Here is a 19,311-nt window from a genome sequence, read left to right as displayed (position 1 = left end):
TGTGTGTGATATGTTGTATTGGTCACCTTTAAGATATCACACCCAAGAGTAGACAGCACACACATGCAGATTTTTTCCCACATAATTTTTGGGGTCTCAATTTTTACAAAGGGAGGCAGATAACAGACAACATGTAGCATGTTTAATAACCTGAGTCACAATCTGAAACTTACATGAAGTGGGTTTAAATTAGGACAACTGAATGTAATGTGCCACTTCTTAATTAATTAATTAAAAAGACTAATACTAGTTGTAATACCCTATTTTTCAAAAGAATACAAGTAAGTTTTGGCACATTTGTGGTTTTCGTGGAATGGCCATAAGAGACATGTCAGTCAGGATGAGGTCGCAACACACTTGGCCTCTAGCTCCCTCTATACGTACTATACGAGAACCGACTCAGGAGCAGAGGTATGTGGTACTTTAGGTCTGGGTCGCTTACAGTGAAGACAATCTGAAACAAAACGTAAAGTTCATTAAATGTTTTAAACGGATACATTTTGTATGATAGTCAGTAACTTTGAATATGAATTAACTGCAGCAGAAATGTGGAAAAACTACAAGAAATGAACATGTTTAGGCCTCTCTAGTGAGCGTCAGAACATTGAAAGATTCGTTATTCAATTCTCACCTCGGCATATGGGTAGAAGGAGGTCTCCCCCATACTTTCCCAGTACTGAGCAGTTTCAAATCGCAATTTGTATACGCCACACAAAAAATCTTGTTTTGTGATGAGTCCAGGAAAACGGCCATCAGCATTTGTGTGCCTGTTTAGAGAAAAGTTCCAAAATAATGTAGAATTTTATTCTTGGATATTTTGATTTAAACTACATACATATAAAAAGAAACACTTACATAAGTGCTATAGATGCTCACCCTCTTGGCCCCACCTTCTGTGCAACCCGAGTTTGAAACCCTGACTCTAATTCTAATTTAAACCATTATTTAAAGCTTTAACCATAGTTTGAAACCCCTGTTTAAAAACCTAATCTGAAATCAAAACCTTACTTTGAAACCTAAAGTCTATTTTAAAACTATAATTTGTACTCCCAACGCAAAATTAAAACCCCTAATTTGAAACAGTAACCATAGTTTGAAACCCTAATTTAAAACCTCAACGATATTTTGAAACCTTAATTTCAAATCCTAACATTTTTTGGGCCCATTTCCACTTTGTATGACATTAACAGACTTAATGTGGGATTGCTAGTAGTCGCATCTTAAAAGAGAAAACATTTAAATTCTACATCCAATGCATGTCGCAAGGATGACACACGCTGGCTGTAATTGGCTGGTGGCTAGTCCCAGTTGTTTAGCCCAAAGTCTGCTGGCGAGGCTCCGCTCACCTGCATCCTTTGTGAGGACAAGAAAATGGATGGATGGATATTTTACCCGGCGTTAATCAACACCCAGGTCTCAGTTGAGGGGTCCAGTCGATGTAGGCCGAGGGCTAGATTGGTCCCGGGAACACCGTGGGCAGTGTTCAATACGTGTGTGGTCAGAGGACTCGCCATTGGTCTGATCTACTAAACGAAAACATAGTTAGAGAGAGAGAGAGAGAGAGAGCGAGAGAGAGAGAGAGAGAGAGAGAGAGAGAGAGAGAGAGATCGACTTTTAATGGTCCATAGGATGCATTCTAAAGGAAGTAATCCCTTTGCAAAGCGTGTTAGAATAGCCATTTGTCAAGCACACAACATGCTTACCTTCTTTTCAGGCAAGATATGCCTCTGGAGTTGCTGTAGCCTTTTCGCACTCATGTGAACTGATGAATACAAATTCCAGCTTGTCTTTCGCCAGCAGCAAACCGGTTGTGCAAGAACTAAGCTCCTCCTCATATTTGCTTGCAGCACTTTGTACTTTGTTGGGATCTGTCAAAGTGGGCAGTTCTGGTGCTGAACCACGCGAAGATGAGAACTATATGTCATTTTAGGTTTACTGTATTACAGTATAAGTGTGTAGTGCATTTAAAGTATATTGTATGTGGTCAAGAGCAAAGATTTTGACAACCAAAACCAAATTAACAGCATCACCAGTGGTGATTATTAACCACATTCCTGCTGGATGGGACTGCAATGGTTGACATGAGTCTGGGAAGTTTAATGAATATTGGTTGCACTGTACTTTTGCTCAATCGTTAATCAAAAATCATGCTTTAACTGAGTGAAATCTTTCAATGTGGATTTGATGAATAAATGGAAAAACAAGTTTGTAGAAAACTGTCATTAATTTCGTGCAATTTTAAGAAAAAAAGCTATATTGGGATGTACAGTACTTAAAAAAAATATCAGTTATTGTTGTTGGGGAAATTTTATGTTTCAAAAGTACTAGTGGTATCGGTACATGGTGTTGGTATCTTTGACTACTGAAGAGCACCTGTATAGGTATCAGTCTGGAAAAAAAAGTCCCTAATTCAAATAAAATTATGAAGGAATTACAAAATTAGAAGATTAAATATACATATATAATATATGACCATGGCGTGCATACCAGCATGATCAATATTGTGCATGGAACAAGAAAGTGTGACAAAAGCCGTTTGATTATTTGTAATATTCTTAATATCACTGCTGCATGTTTATATCAAGTATAATCTAAGAGTGTTAGATATCAAACAAAAAAAAACACATTGCAACAATTTGATTTTTTGATATGTAGGCTGGAACAGATTAATTGCATTCACATTCATTTCAATGGGAAAGGATGATTGAATTCCGAGTGTTTTGCGTTACACGCATGGTAAATGATGCTAGTGTCTCAAGGCAACATTGTACTAAACTCATCAGTGAAATAAAAACACACTCCCATGACCTTTGTAGTCAATATGAAAATACCTTTACTAGTGACAATGAGGATTTTCCACTTGGCTCATCTCAATAATAGCGACAAAAACATGTAACACCATATCGTTTATAATAACAGTTGTTTTTTGTATACAGGTATTTTTGTACAAAACAAAGCAAAAGTGAAATAGACAGCTGAACACTTACATTTAAGTTTACAATAATGCACAATATTACACACTGACCTGGGTCACAGCACTTTGACACGACTCTGTGCCAAAGTCATGGTGGAAGAGAGTGGTCGTAGCATTTTCCTAATTCTTTCAAAGTACTAAAATGACTCCAAAATGGCATACTAATACATACAGGATAACAGAATTGCCCTCTTTGTAGAGTAAATGCCATGAGACTGACTAATCTCTATAAATTACTTGCACTGTGAGGTCTGATACCATAAATGGATGGCATGTGAGTTAAGTGACCGAGAATTAGTTTTCACGTTACCAGTACATTCATACTGCATTCTGAAAATACTAAGTTGAACCATTTGTGCCGTTTGCACATTGTTTTTGTCTTAACAGCATGTGCTTATTTAGTGTTCCTCATTGTGTTAAATGGACTGAAGTCTAAATTGAGGACCCTTTTTGCTCAAGTAAAACCCATGAGGCAGCAGAAACATTCTTGTCCTTTTCGCAACTCATTGCCATGTACGATCTTGTCCGACATTTTCAACGGCATCCAAAGAAGGCTTAAACGGTTGTGATAAACAGAAATTAGAACCGGATTATTTGGGTGTTCTACCAGGGGAGACCAATTCCTCATTTGGATTAACACTGCAATGCTTTATTTGGATTATTGCTGGAGTTTTTGTGTTCAGGCAAATACAGTGGGACAACACAATAGGAATGCATACGGATGCAGGATTCTGCCTCCAGCTGTCTTTCAAAATGGTACTCTGGAAATAATATGATTTAACTCCTTCCCTCTCAGTCCATCCTAAAACATCTTCTCCGTTGCATGTATGAGTGTATTTTCATTTGCGTTGGTGTTGCTTTTTTTCCACTAAAATGCAGCTACAGCTGCAGCAACAAGTCAAATTTACAGTGTTGATTGATATGTGCACTCCCAGTGGAATAAAAATATTTGCTTGATCGCTTGCTGCTTGCTCTCTTCCACAACATTTGCCACTCCATTCTTGACTTCTGCACTTTGTTCTCTTCAAGTCTCATATTTCCTCTTCGGGGTCTGAGCTGTGATTGTTCATCTGCCACATAAAACAAAGCTTTATGACACTGCAAGTTCAGAATGAAAATAGATTACACAGTAATTGTAAGATGATGCGTTCAGAACATTTTCTTAATTCCCTCTAAATCATAATATACCAAACCTGACACATTTCCATCAATCTCTTCATCAATTTTCTCTACTGCTTTTTTCTGTTCAAGCTTGTGCAGTGGTCGCTAAATCACAGGGTACATATATTGTAGCCACAAACAACCATTTACATCAGGGGTGGGCAAACTTTTTGTTTGGCGGGCCACAATGGGTTCTAAAATTTGACAAAGGGGCCGGACCAGGAGCAGATGGATGGAGTGTTTCGGTAACCCCACCTCATCGGAGGGAAAAAAAATGCATTTAGTTTTAAATGAAAGTGAACAAAAGCATTACAACAACATATATGTCTTTGAAAAAACACAGTATTTAGAAAATAAAACATTCACAACGTTTATTCATTTAATTATTTTCAAGTTCGGCGGGCCGGATTAAAATGTTTAACGGGCCCGCATGTGGCCCCCAGGCCGTAGTTTGCCCACGCCTAATTTACATTCACACTGAGTGGGAATTAGATCCACATCGTAACGCCACCTGTGACAGGCCTTAAGTCATCGAAGTATTAGGAACACAGTATAAGCACCTCAATATAAGCCAAAATAGTTAGATACGGACCCAAAGTACAGCTGCTAAATCAGATTGAGTGAGCTAATTTGTTTTGTACCTTTTTTTTTTTCCTGTGAGGATATGCAATGTGATCACATTCCAAAAAAGTATAGGACATTAGAATTATTACATCACATAGGAGTTTTCATTTACCATATGGTGGTTTTCATTGGGCTCTCTCGGTACAGAGGTCTCCCTGTGGATTCGATGGCGGGAGCTGGGTGGGGAGAGTGAAGAAAGGGAGTGCTCTGGACTGCTGGCGTACAGAGAGCAAGCTGGACTATCCTCCCTCAAAGGGGAGCCTGCGAATGAACAGCGAAAAATATTTTTAAAAAAATCGAACTATGGTTGGAAAGGAAGCAATAGTCTGAATGAGGTATTGAGGGTTTTTTTGTGTGTATTATAATGTGGAATGCTGAATACTGTATTATTTTTATGTTCCATCAACAAGAAAAAAACCCAACTATTTCATCAAAAAAGAAGAGTCAGTTTACCCTTAATATTATAACGGCCCAATTCCTTTTTGAACATTTTCATGAAACAAGAAAATAAAAACAACAAATTCAACAAAAAAGAAGAGTTTAGTTGCCTTGATTCAATAATTGTGGCTTAAAATTACCTCGATGACTGAGAATCTACATAGACATAAAGAAAAAAAAATTTGCAAGCATGTTGGTGTTTTCATTACTATTGATAAAATGTCTAGCCTGGTAATCGTATTAGGCTAATGAAATTTATGATGAGATCTGTTCTGGCTGGTCCACCACCAATAAAAAAAAAAAAAATCCAGTGCCTTCGTGGTAATGGTAGTAACCCAGTTATTGTTATTACAAGAGAGTCAACTATCAACATCATTTCGAAGATTTTATTTTCAAATCAAATCTGATATATTTTTGCTTTAATTGAGGGGGCAGCATATGCAGTAAACGGGAGCTATTCGGTTGACACATGTACAATGGATATTACAGTATCAGCCATTATGTAATTAAATAGTCTGACGATAAACCAAGCGTTGCATCTTCAGAGCTGAATCATCATTAAAGAATCATGAAGGTTTTTTTCTTTTCTTTTTTTTTTAGCCCAAAGACAGCTGGGATAGGCGCCGACGCTCCCACGACTCTTGTTTGGATGAGAGGTTCGAATAATAGATGGCTAATTTTTTTTTTTAATTATTTATCTTAATGTGACACATGAGCCAATTTCTCCAGAAGCATATTAATTCATCTCATGAAGTCATGACCTGGCTATTATGTGTTCAGATGTCCACACGAGGGCAGCAACAGCTCTTGTTGTACACGGCAGCGTTAAGTTGTTCCAATTTTGTATTGTTGTATTCTAAAGCATCATCTGTCACAGTGCGTCCAAGCACACTGTTTGTTCAGCATGTTATTAAACTGCCACGAGTCCCCATCTCTCCACTGCAGTTGATATCGACTTTGTTCAACATTTCAAAAATTCCTGACTGGTGGAAAAATAATGGATTTGTCAGGTAAAAACACCACCCTCGTCTCCCACTCACTCAGGAGCAACGGCTCCTGAATGATTTCGATCAGGCGTTTGACTCATGAAACAAATTGAGCAGAAATCTGAAATCTTGCATTGCGCTGGAGTCAGCCTTAAAATGTTTGGGGACGAGAAAATAGATGATGTACCATTTGACCTCCCCTGCACCTTTTTTCCACGGCAGTCTTTCCGAATGACAGCCTCACCTTTATGCTCGCTCGTGTGTGTGTCCATCTTGTCAAGACTGTCAAGCAGCCCATCGATCTGTGTCTTTATCAGAGTCAGCTCCTTTTTAATCACCTGCAACTCCTCCATGTCCACTGCAGGGACAGAGGAAGGATCGAGACGTGAACCACATCTACAAAAACTGTCGAACCTCTGACACACTTCATAACAGGTTAATTGGTTCCGGCTGGTTCTAAACCATATTTTAAAAGCAGATAAAACTAAAACTTTTGGTGTCGTATGCTTTATTTATAGACGCTATGACAAGCTTAGGAGGCATTGGCAGACTGTTTACATTTACAAGAAGGCTCTAAAGCTCAGATTTAGGTATCATGCAGCATTTAAATAAACATGCAGCGGCTTAATCCATGTCTCTACAAATTTTGAAGTGGTTGTACAAATCAAACGATTTTCTTGATTCAATAAAGACACATGAATAAACGAATATCACAATAATAAAAAGAATAAATTACAGGAAAAACTCTTATATTGGAAAGCTACGATATCTAATTTATTATTATTATTCAAATGTATTATGTAAATTAATGTGGACCTGCATTTTTTTCCGAAATGGTAAACGGGTTGTCACTTGTATAGCACTTTTCTACCTTCGGTACTCAAAGCGCTCAACACTCTTACTTCAATTATCTACTGATGACGCAGCATCAGGAGCAACTGGCAGTGGTTCAGTATCATCCTCAAGGACACTTTGATTTGGTCATAATAGCGGGTGAGCGATACCCCCAACCTCAGGTTGGGAGACGACCGCTCTACCACAGAACCTGTCCACAAATAAAATGAATCTGTTCTTGATAAACCACGCACCAGATGGCCTGCTACTACCAGTACTGATAAAAAAACACCTGACACTGACTGAAAAATATCTTTCCAGGCAGCAATTTTGCAACTCCGCTACAGTGTCAATGGGCGAGCCATAAGCAATGGAGTGATGCTTACAAAAAAATTGCAAAGCCTAAGCTGTCAAAAGCACATGCTTTCACATCTGTCTGAAATAAGAGAAACATCAAATTCCCCTCAGTATGCTGTCCAATGAACTGATCTGGAGTTTATCCATGCTACTCACACTTGGCTGTGGTAGAACTAGTGGAGTGGGCTCTGGAGCTTTTGGGGTGGGTTCTGTCTCGACTGCGTCGGTGCTTGGAGGAGTAGGAAGAAGAGCGGGATCGTTTGGGCAGACTCGGTCCCATTGAAGGCAGAGGAGACAGGGATGCTGGGACACGCTGGTAGTCATACACCCTACAATGCAAGCGGACATAAAACCAAATGAACCCCAAATTATAAGTGCTGACAACATACACCTAGATGCTGTCAATTTTAACATTTGAAGATTATTTGTGCAATAATAAAAACAATTTGCATAAGAAAAAGTGAAATGACATTGCTATGAATTGTATACGATTAAAAACACGAGTTGAATATAGAACAAGAACCAGAAAATTATTATTGAAATCTGCTTTACAAGTCCTGAAAATGTCAGACATGCAATTCAAATAAAATGGAGAGGAAAAAAAAAAAATCCCGCACCAGTTTCAATTTCTAAATATGTGTCTTAATTAGTTATTTTTCGTCTGTTGAATTAATCTATTCACTCTTCATGTCTCTGTCTGCCAGTGAATGTAATTGGTCCTGCCATGGTCAATCAATAGCTCACCACCAAGCAACGGATGCCACTGACACGCTCTCTGGCCAATTTCCTGCCGGTTACACGAACACAACTGTGTTTCAAGTTGCCAGTAAAAAAAAAAAAAAAAGCAAAGTTATATTCAAACTGATTTAACCACTATTTGAATTCAGCATAGTCACATGATCAAAGCCATCCAATCACAACAAAGACAGAAATTTAACAAATGACCAGAGCAATTTTTATGAATAAGGCAAGAACCCTACAAAGATAGCGGCCGGAGGGCCAATATGTGTTGATAGATTTGGAAGAATTCAAATTCACAGATGTCTGATTGATTCAAAACTTCCAAGACTTTTGCCTGTATAGTATGTGAAAAGAACGGAATTACTTGCGTCTTTTGCAAACAGTTTGAGCCAAGCCAACAACAAGCGGGAGGCAAGCTGTCGACAGCGAGCACTTAATGCAGGTTTACTGATTGAGCTGTTAGCCAGTCAGTCAGTCACAGCTCCCGAGAAGTGTTTTCTTTGGTTTTCCACTCTGATGTCCTCCGAAGCCTCTCAGCTGAGCCGGGAGCTCAGACAAACTGTGCTCATCAGTGGTGTGCGCACACACCCATACACACAGACGCGCTTCACTGTGTCACATCAGGATGAAGTGTATTAGGCTGCCAAAAATGTGTGAGATTAGAGGCTTTGAGTATTGTCCATGTGGGGAGACATAGGGACCAAATGGCTCATGGGACTTAAAGTCCCTCAGAGCAGTTTGCAGGGGCACACAGACAATGTGTTGTTACACTGGCTCTGAAGTGTCTTCCTAGAAAATGGAAGCTCAGAAGATGACAGAGGATTACAGCAACGTGTGTGCACGCATGTTTGTCCCCATGGATTAGACCCCCGCGGAAAGCAGCTTTGTCAGCTCGAGCAGTTATCTTTGTCTCTGAACTTTTCCCTTCATTTTTACACCAGGTGAGACTGGACAATAACAGTTTTGTCCGTCTGTGTCACCCACTGATGATAAGAAACGCGAGTGCAATCATGCAAACGCATGCGGTTCTTGCAGAGCTTGCATGTAAAAAAAAGTGCATACGCAGTAAATACGCAAACATACACGCACATTCAGCTGTCATTTATGCTAGCCAGCAGCATGGGGTAATCATGCACTGTGTTAAAACAAATTGAAAATCAGTGGCAAGTGTTACCCCCCCTGAGCAAAGGCGGGAAAATGCAGAGCAAGGAAAACAGCATTGAGCAAAGCATGACAGTTAATACACAAAGAAACAGTGCATCAGTGCGTGTGTTTGCGCGTGGAAGCCTGGGGGATATATGAAGGTCCCTGAGCAATTTCAGTCTTGGACCAATAATACAAAGTCACTCTGAAATGCAGTCTTTCAAACTAAATGCTTCACTGCATAGTTTTTGTGCTCATATGGAATAAATTAAAAAGCACTCCTAATAGGCAATAAACAATAGGCCATTGGGTATAGTTGCATGCGCTAAAGAAATTCAGATTCATAAGTGTATTATTGCTTAGTTTGGATTGATTTCTCAATATCTTAATTTTCGTGGTTGTATTTTTAAATGGTGAACAAACCCAATATATATATATATATATATATATATATATATATATATATATATATAGTCAAAGTCAAATTTAAATAAATTTAAATAAATTAGAAAAATATAAAAGACAAAAAAAAATTGAAATATATCAGAGAAGCTGTCTTCAATAGTGTGTAAAATGCTCTCTTGTCAGCAACACGGGGAGAACATGCAAACTCCACTCAGGAAGACAACAGCCTGGGATCGAACCCTGCACCTCAGAACTGTGAGATAACTGCCCAAGTCATTTTAACTTTGAATAACCATTAATAAAAGAAAAGCAATGTGCTCGCTAATATATTTCTTTATGTCTGTGTATATTCTCAGTTATCCAGGTCATTCTTTTTTTTTTTTGTTTTCCAAAAATGTCCCAAAATGACTTGGGCAATTATGCTATTAGGAGAATGATTGTGTACACTTACTAAATGTACATTTGCACATAGCAAAACAAATCAGGGATTAAGACGCATAAGATTGTTGAACACACGCGCGCACACACGCACACAAACACACACGCACACGCGCATTCAGTCAGGTGTGTGTCCTGCTTCCTGCTAGTACCTGTCATAGTAGTCCTCGTAGCTGTCATCCAGGTCGAGCTCGGTGCTGCAAGATGGAGACAAAGAGGAGAGGGGAGGGACGGGTTAGTAAAGTATTTGTCAAAACTACACATTTTTCTCCCAGGATGTCAACACACTGCACTTACAGCATACAATCACTTCATCTTGAAAGATTACAGTCTTCATGATCTCCAGCCAAGAGGAAAAAAGGGCAGCGAATTTGTTCTGCTGCAGTATCCAAGGTGAAAAATCCATATATATTTATATAGTAGCGCAGCACAAACGCCTCACCTCCATGTGTGGTGAGGGACGCTATGAGGCAGAGAAAAGTGACACAAAGCCTGAGTGAGATTACTCTGTGGCATCTCAGACTTCAGCATCCCTCCGTAATGCTTGCACGTTGATGCTAATAATCCCTCATGTCGCTACCCCGCTGACTCTCATTGTCCTTTCATTCAACCCGGGCGCTTTCTCCTAATTCAAACCCACCTTCTTCATCTCCATTTCTCAATTCGTCAGCTCCGCTCCAATGAATTTTTAGGATTTAAAGCCAAACAATCACAAATTGCAATAAATTTCTACATGTTCAAGAAATTCTGCCTTCTGTACTACATTTACTGTAACCTTTTTAGAGTATCTTAAGTGGGTGTTCAATAAGACCTCCTCAGCTTCCCAATAATATAATTTACAGGAAGTGAGAAATTCGAATAAATAGTATGCAATCAATATATAGGTCATATTTTTTTCCAAGTCTTGAAACATGAGAAAGGTACCTTTAACATTACGTTTTACAATTTAAATCAGAATGCCATTTATCGTCATTATACTCAGTGTACAACGAGGTTAAGATCCATTATTCACTCAGATATTAAGGGCAATTTCAGAAATGCATCACTTGCAAAGCCAGGGAAGGGAATCCAACCCCCAAAAAAATTCTGAGCACAAATACGTTCTATGCAGCCACACTAGTTCAGTTTAGTTTCAGAAAACAGGTCGAACCATAATTGGTCGTTATCTGAAATTTGAAAAAATATTTTTGCATTGACTTCTCCTTTAAAAAAAAAATCCTACAGTAACAAACACACAAACAAAAATGTCATCACTTTAAGGCAAACTGTTTTCAGACAAACTGAACTCACTATACCTCACGCTGTGGCACAAATGCTAAAAGTTTAGGAATAAGAATTTGTTTCATGGTGGTATAAACCTGGAAATGAACAAAACAGGAACAGCATGTTTACAAAAGAGATTGAAACAATTCATTTCAGCGCCGAGAAAACTAACATATGTACATGGATGTGTGGCAATATAATGCAATAAAAAAAGGAAATCTATAAATCTAAGGAAAGAAAGCCATCATCCATTTCTGAGTGTGAATGGTTGTTTATCTGTTTGTGTCCATTCTATGATTGACAGGTGATGCGTCCAGTGTGATTCGGCCTCTCACACAAAATTGCAAAACTGGGATAAGAACCAGCTTTCCCTTCATTTTGACCAGAATTAATAACGGATGTACATTGTGACAGAATAGTCCAGGTCGGAATTTGACAAATTTCAGAAAAACCCATGAGCACACATCCAAATGCCAAAGCATGCTCCAGCAGTTAAATTGGCAACATTTTGTTATTTTTCCAGGTTGCTTCAACATATTTTGGGAAAGTAACACACTCCCAGTCAGTGCCATCTGTTCATGGGTGGCTCGGAGAGGCAGACTCTCAGTGGAGGACAACCAAGATGTCATTTTTTTTAATGCTGGAATAAGAAGGGCATGCCGTCACAATTACACTTGCGCTTTTATGTTGGAAACATCCTTGTTCCGCTCATGTGCATCTAAACCCATTTTGGATTGGACTTTAATTATGTTTTTCTACTCACAGGGGCACTTGTCTGTCTCGCACCAGATGGCTTCTTACACTCAGGAGACAGACAGCCACAAAATAATTCATAATGGGAGCTTGTGGTGAAGCTGTGCACATGCCAATATAAAGACCGTGTCATGCTGTTTTGAGAGCATGCTATCTAAGATTGAAGTCACGCGTTCTGTTCCAATTAGAATGGTCCTCATCAGAACAGAGTAGTAGCAGAAATGGATTCCCCCCTAGCCGAGTGACTTGTGTAAAATAAAAAAAATAAAAAACACAACAACAAGCCTGCTCCTAAGCAGGGGTGGGGAGAGTAGCCAAAAGTCGAACTAAAGTAAGAATATGGTTCCTTTAGAACAGACCTGGAAAAAATATGGCCCGAGTACCAAAGCCAGCCCACCCGCCGTTTTTGACCATGAAGTCAAAGTAAAACGTAAAATATTTGGTGCTTTTATTTTGAAAGTTGTGCTTTTAGTCTGTGGACACTAATGCAAGTGAGGTAGCTAGCGAGATCGACTTGTGGGCGTTTTCGTTATATTTAGGGGCTTTTCCGACCCGATCCACCATTTTTCTAAAAAGTGATTAGCAAAAATTCCAACAGTGGTCCCAATAATAGCAATCTTCTTAATTCCTGCACGGTGTCGGGAGGAGGACCAAGGGGATTTGGTCTGATAATACTGTTGGCAAATCTATGACATACGTACACTGTACATACTGGGTCCAGTTCTTTCTCTTCTAACTTCATATCACACACCCTTGTTTTTTTCCACGCCTCACATAAATGAGTCACCTAGAAATCATTACTTCTGTGTGGGGTCATTTGATTGAAAATTGAGTCAAACCTCGCTCGTGGTTACGTTGGATTGGCGAAATAAGAGTCATGTGACGGAGCCAGAGGTTTCTTTGCCAAACCAAAATAGGTCGCACAAGCCATAATAGTTGGATTAAATTAAAAGTAGCGTGCGATATGTAGCTCAATGCAAGAGGGTTACACTAGCGTTCTCTTTAAAAAAAAATAAATAAATAAATAAAACACCATATTACCCCGTTTGCAGAAGAAAAAACATATTTCAGTGAATTTAGCCTGAGGTAAAACAGAAACTAGCATGAAGTCACAAAAACACTCTCTGAGGGGAGTGAGCTACTCCTCCGGCTCAAATGTTATATTTTGACATGTCTGTTTACTTTCATACTGTATCAGCAGGGATAATCTGACTTGTCTTGATCATCACAAATCTGTTTATCAGATGTCATGTCCGTTTGTTGGATTGTAAACTGCCTTGCAGTTGGCTGTCACGTTACTGCGCTCTCACTAAATTCATGTGTAATTTAGTTTAAGTGATCACTATTTCCTTATAGTACATTGTATAGCACAGCATGAACAAATCTATTGTCTTTCTAGTTTTACTCTATCACCATTACCTAACAATGTGATATGAATTAGTGCTCCTGTCTCCTGAAATAAAAGCACATTAAGCGCTGTATATCAGCCGACTGACAAGACAAACGATTAAGGTATGGCATGTAAATAATATCATTAGTCGTGTAACCCAGGATATTAAATTAAGATATATTTGGGGTTTCATTACTCATCTGAGGCCAATGCAACATGTCATTGGGGTGGCGTAACAACATGACAACTAACAAGTATTTTTTGTGAAATTCAATGAAGACAAATTCATAGCAGTTAGCCTGTTTAAAGTGTAATTACCTCTGAAGTGAGCACTTTAGCGTCTGGGTCAATGTGAGTATGCGTGTTCATGTTTGTGAGTGCACGAGTGAGAGAGCGAGAGAGAGAGAGAGAGAGAAGGAAAGAGAGCGTGTGAGAGAGACAGATGGACACAGGGTCACGAAAGGCTAATTAATTTCTTTTCATAATTTCTCAAGTGCCAAAGCAATCCATTAGACACGGTTGGCTATAAATCATCTGCCTCAATGTGTGTACGTGTATACTGGCTTGCACGTATGCATGTGTGTGCGTGTGTGTGCGCGCGTGTGCGGTGTGGGCGTGCGTGTGTGTCCATACTAAAAGCCGAAAATCAGCCACATCCCAACTAATCTACAACTAAATCTGTCAAAAATTGTTTCATGTTGATGCATTGCAAGCTGCATGAGCAGTATGTGATCAACTATAAGCAAAATGAATCAAAATAGCAAATTACAAAAACAATCATGATCACAGATGTGGCATGAAGATTGATGCTCACTTCTGCTCGTTAATGCAATATGCTCACCTGAAAAGTAAACACACCCCAAAATGGTAGATTAGAAAATATAATAAATAGTCTTTTCATTTGTATAATGTGTATTCTAATAAAATTAAGAGTCATTTTCAGACTGGAATCAGATTAAAATTTTGTGCGCAATATTTGCTGATGTGATATATTTTTTGCGGTTCGGAATCCAAGCTCTACATTAATTGTAGAGGGATTTTAATTCAAGCGTAAGATTCTTAATTCTTCCTATACACGGGTGTAAAGAGTTTAACAAACAGAGCTCTAATTGGCAACAGTTTATGGTTAAATGCTGTGACCATTTGTAGACAATCTAAGTCACAGTCGGCAGTTGTAAACTGTCACATTGACTCAAGTGGAGAAATGTCTGCCTTCAATTACTGAACATTCCCGAAAGTTGCCCGTACAGAAAAAGAAGTCATAAGTGATTGTTTCATAGCCTTGTTGGATGTGTTGGGCACTATAAAGCATGACAAAAACCCAGATGGGGGAACTACTCAACCATAGAAAGCGCAAATGTTCTAGACGTGGCCAGTTTGCTGCAAATGAACAAGTTTGAAAACACACGGTATGTGCGTTTCTCACTGCATGTACGATAACTCTTCGTTAGTATACCATTAGCTTTAATCAAGATGACTCAGGTGATGGTCACTTTCCAGTTAAGTCAAAACGCTTTACACTCAAAATGAAATTTCAGCTCAGCTCATAACTGATTCTTTTTATGCTTTTTATTTATATCATCAATCCTTGTTTATTTATTGTGACAATGAGAATCATGAAGACCATTGCACTGCACTACACTGTCAGTTACCCACAAAATGTATAGGGTACAAATTTTCCACAGAGGATTAAGATTAATCCCTGTGTATTGTTTTTAAATATCCATTGCTTAAACGCTCAGAACAATGCTACATAGATGCAATTCGTTCGCCCATCTGTGGTGCTTTCCATTATGTGTTAGCATTAACCGAGAAGACAAGAAGACAAGGGTATATGGTTGTTTTGAATACATGTGTAATTATGATTACATTTTGTTTAGTCTGACATTAAACATAATTTGGGAGTCGCCATAAACAGTTTGACGCTGAAACCTGCGAAAGAAAGTTGCTCTCAGACCAGGTCAATTAAAACCACTAATTATTATTATTATTATGACATAATTTATTTATACAAACAGTAACAAGTTTAAAAAATATGACTTCCAGAAATACATTGTTGTAAATTGTTATTAATGAAGATGTTGGGGTTGTTGAAAATAATATTGAGAGTGACTAAATTGAGATTCAGAGCTCATCAGCTTTTTAAATTTACCAAGTGTCCTTGTCTTTTAGTATACTTAATGTTTCCAACACGTTACAAAGATGAAGTGATAGTAAAAATATTATTGTAAAACTTTTTTTATGTCCTAGATAGAATATTCAGTGGTTAAATATTTCTCAAGGTTGGATCTTTATTATATCCCAAGGGCCTGCTTTATCATGCGGTGATCACATACATGTTCATGGTATACGAATATCAATACTGTGATACAGCACCATGTAATCTACTCCTCAATGTCCATTATCGCTTGGCTCACCAGACCGCGTTGTGTGAATGGACAGTACGCAGTGCATGTGCTGATTTACCACTGCAAGACTACTCGAGTCAACGAGAGACACTCATAAATGCATCAAGGTTGGATTATGGCCCGAAAGCAATTCATTCATGGTGAGATAAGGACTGTGCTTCCGATTGCAATCATTTTCCCTGTCTTTAGTTTATGTTGCATTCAATGTCTGACAGCACATTAAATTTGATTGCCTCTGCCACATTATCTTAAAAAAGAAAATAATAATAAATTCCGGGGGGGCTGTACTCTGATGGAGTGTCGGTGTATCAAAAAGGCAGCAAGAGTGAGGAGACAGACCGAGCGCATCAGACAACATGAGATACACCGAGGAGCAGGAGACTCGATAAAAAAATGTCCAGAGTAAGAATGATTGCTTCTCTCTTTGCCTACCTCACACCACACTGCATCTGACTCGTCTCCTTGATGCCAGTGGGCGCACTCGCTGGTGGTAAAGCCACACTCAATCGGCAGGTGGATAAGAGTTGAGTGGAACGCAGCGAGAAAGGATGAGTGTGCTACTCGGCTCATTTCCAAGAAGGTTATAGCTCAGTATAAACTACCCATGAATTCAACTAAAGGAACATAAACTGTAAATAAGGTCAACAATAGGGGACATTTAGAATTGCCATTTGTTACAGGAAGAAGATCATTTTTCTCCATTCTTTTTGTTACACGAGAGTGACTATTTCCTGTCAATAAATCAACACATTGCAGCCTCTGCCCTATAGGCATCGTTATTCTGCAATTGCTACCCAGAATAGAATGATGTTAAAAAAAATAAAAAAATAAATAAACAAATATAAATTTATATATATATATATATATATATATATATATATATATATATATAAATAAAGGACAGTTGCATAGTAACCCATACTATGCAAATGTATTTACAATGTATGCCTAAATTAAATTATATTAATTATATTATTTTTATGAAGCTACCTGAAGTGAAAATGTTACGGTATTTGAAAGTTTAAGTGCAACTAATGCCCATTTCTATTGCATTGGACGACACAGCTCGTCAAGGCTATTGGCTATCTACGGTCCAAAGCTGGTACTAACCGTGAGAGGTTGGAGAAGCAGTATATGTGAAAATAAGTCCCAAGTCATTAACCGTAAAATTTTAAACCAAGTTCCAAGTTACTGTGGAAAAAAAAAAAAGCATATAAAGTCACGTCCCCACTAAATTGGCAAGTTACGCGTAATGGAGAGATACTAACTTTTCTTTTTCACCATTCATGACAAAAATTTACATTTACAAATGTAAAATGCCAACAACTTCAATTTGTACTGTCCACTGTATAAAGGTTAACTTAAATGACGTCACTCCTGAAGAATACCGGAGATTGTTGAACATAAGCCTTTTTCATTGTTAAGTGCATTTCAATGGGTTTAATTATGAATCTGGGTGAATTGCATTGAAAAAATAAACAAATAAATTATGCTGAAAATAATTTGGAGCCATTAGTATTACTAAAAACATGGTTGGCCAACTTTACTTCACACTTTGTCTTTGAGATAAAATTCAGCGTAGCCACATGTTTCACTTCTACCCCATCCCTGTCTCCTCTTACTAAAAAAAAAAAAAAAAAAAGCCTGGGTTTTCTGTTGTAACTGCTTAACATCCAAACCAATGGGAAAAGGCACCAGGCTTGCCTTGCACCGTATCTTAACAACCAGTGCCAAATTAGGACATGCTTGTGCTGGGCTGCCGTCGTCTGTTCACCGTCCTGCATTCTACCCAGGCAGTGAGCACTACAAAGGTCTGTCTTCTTGCTGCAATCATTCTCCTCTCAAATAAAATGTTTCTCTTTACGATGGCCAACAGCCAACAGCTCCATTGTTGTTTGTTAGTGTCTCGTTAAGATGGATGCATTAAGCGTACCCTATGATTGACAGGCAGCCAATCCAGGATGTACATCGCTGCTCGCTCAAAGACAGCTGGACAGACTCCAGCTCACCTCGTAAGGATAAGCAATCTAAAAAATTGATAGCTGGCCCTTGAGCAGGGCTCATTTCTATTGATGTGACGATTCTCTACCGACCGGTTTGTCTCACTCCAGACTTTAAGTACCATTGACCCAAATTACTGTGGTACTCTGATGCAGGGTGCCAAAAAGTGTTTCAACCCAAAAATGAAATCTCGACACACTTAAATGAGACACCTAACTGTGCTGATTTATGTCCTTTTGTAGGAACATGTGGATGATGGGCCCATGAGCTCAGTGAGTCAGATTCTCCCACAGCTGTCGGGGTGCGGACATTCCCGACTGATGCGCTTAGCCTTTAGGATCAGTATGGCGGGGCCGAGGCGTAGCACGGCCTGGTATGATTCCTGCAACACTGGCCTACCAGCCAGAGAATGTCTGTGCTGGAAAACAACAGTGTGCCTGTCTTTTTAGGAAAATCCTGAGCTACGAAATCCTTGGCACAGCTAACAATTTATTCTAGTTTCCTAAAAAGGGGCAGATGGTTGTGCCATTAAATCTTAATTGATAGCATTTAGGCATCAAGTTGGGAAGGTTCTTGAGCTACTTACTATTTGAGTGAGAGGAAACATTGTTATGTTGCAAAATGAAGGAGAACAAATGGAAATGAGAGAGGAGACTGTTAGCGGCTATGGATTGTCTACACAAAAGATTAACATAATCCCCCTTTCAAATCTCACTATGTAACAGGTGTTTACAGTGATTACAAAACAAAAACCCTTTATATCAACTGCTCTTCCAGCACATGCAGGAAAGGACACGGGCAAGTGAATATTGAGTGTGACTTGATCCAGTCGGCTCATTTGTCTGACCTGTGATTAAACAGGAATAGAATGTGAGGATAAGAATATAAAAGATCACAGCGCTTCATGTCAAAGCCAATTAAATAACAAAAAGACTTGGAGCGTGATTTATGCCTGCATCGGCTCATGTTAGTACCGCTTGCACGTGGGAGTGCATTGTACACACAATGTGGGTTCATGCCATGGGCCCGATTTTCATGGCCAGAGCAAGTCTAGCACGGAGCGCGATATAGCTGCACATGGGTTGAGTTTTCTTTCTTTTGGTATTTTCACGGACAAGCAATGTCGGATTTACTGATTTACTTCCAATGTCATTCCCTTTGAATTCAGCGCAGGAGCGCACAGTCTACATGGCTGGAGTATGACGCCTGCAAAGTACATTCAAGAGGAACTGCAAGATCTCGAAATGCGGATGTTAAAGTTAATAAATACAGATGTCCGTCGCGATCACAGATCGCCACTTTGAAGCAGGCGCCTGACAAGCACCTTCCATACAAATCGTTAATGTCCACATGTGAGCCCCACAAATCCCTTGTTCAAATATACAGTATGATGAA

At 38.9% G+C, this 19,311-nt stretch overlaps 2 protein-coding genes across 3 annotated transcripts in view; both read right to left on the bottom strand.

Annotated features, from left to right (window-relative positions):
- Positions 1–120: 120 nt before the first annotated feature.
- Positions 121–1,866, bottom strand: uraha (urate (5-hydroxyiso-) hydrolase a). Of its 2 annotated transcripts, none has more exons than XM_088295731.1 (4): positions 1,704–1,866; positions 1,393–1,526; positions 632–767; positions 121–454 (listed from the first exon to the last, which is right to left on the bottom strand). In XM_088295731.1, exons 2-4 carry the CDS (start codon positions 1,512–1,514, stop codon positions 365–367), a joined length of 348 nt encoding a protein of 115 aa, XP_088151857.1. In that variant the 5' UTR covers positions 1,515–1,526; positions 1,704–1,866; the 3' UTR covers positions 121–364. The 2 variants fall into 2 exon arrangements, with proteins under 2 accessions (XP_088151857.1, XP_088151856.1); XM_088295730.1 differs by having other exon boundaries at positions 1,393–1,523; positions 1,704–1,825.
- A 942-nt stretch (positions 1,867–2,808) lies between these two features.
- LOC148337283 (heterogeneous nuclear ribonucleoprotein C) overlaps positions 2,809–19,311 on the bottom strand; it is a 40,406-nt gene continuing 23,903 nt past the window's right edge. Inside the window, exons 3-7 of the mRNA XM_088295727.1 lie at positions 10,254–10,298; positions 7,531–7,703; positions 6,428–6,541; positions 4,872–5,020; positions 2,809–4,044 (exon numbers count right to left, since the gene is read on the bottom strand). Of these exons, the coding sequence (XP_088151853.1) occupies positions 4,006–4,044; positions 4,872–5,020; positions 6,428–6,541; positions 7,531–7,703; positions 10,254–10,298 (520 nt within the window). The 3' untranslated portion in view covers positions 2,809–4,005. The remainder of the gene's footprint in view (positions 4,045–4,871; positions 5,021–6,427; positions 6,542–7,530; positions 7,704–10,253; positions 10,299–19,311) is intronic.

This window comes from Idiotropiscis lumnitzeri, chromosome 5 (assembly GCF_059441095.1).
Source record: "Idiotropiscis lumnitzeri isolate Australia: NSW breed Sydney's pygmy pipehorse chromosome 5, RoL_Ilum_1.0, whole genome shotgun sequence".
In the NCBI taxonomy this organism is placed as follows: Eukaryota; Metazoa; Chordata; class Actinopteri; order Syngnathiformes; family Syngnathidae; genus Idiotropiscis; species Idiotropiscis lumnitzeri.
The sequence above is the reverse complement of the archived record's forward strand: the minus strand, read 5'-3'. Positions and strand labels throughout refer to the sequence as shown.

What these genes read in the sequence shown, in the direction of transcription:
- uraha (XM_088295730.1), bottom strand. Translation starts at nt 1,757, where the DNA reads ATGAGTGCGAAAAGGCTACAGCAACTCCAGAGGCATATCTTGCCTGAA. An exon ending in ATATCTTGCCTGAAAAGAAG is followed by an intron (nt 1,524 to 1,703) that starts GTAAGCATGTTG and finishes TTCGTTTAGTAG; the next exon opens with ATCAGACCAATGGCGAGTCC. An exon ending in CCTTCTACCCATATGCCGAG is followed by an intron (nt 455 to 631) that starts GTGAGAATTGAA and finishes GTTTTGTTTCAG; the next exon opens with ATTGTCTTCACTGTAAGCGA.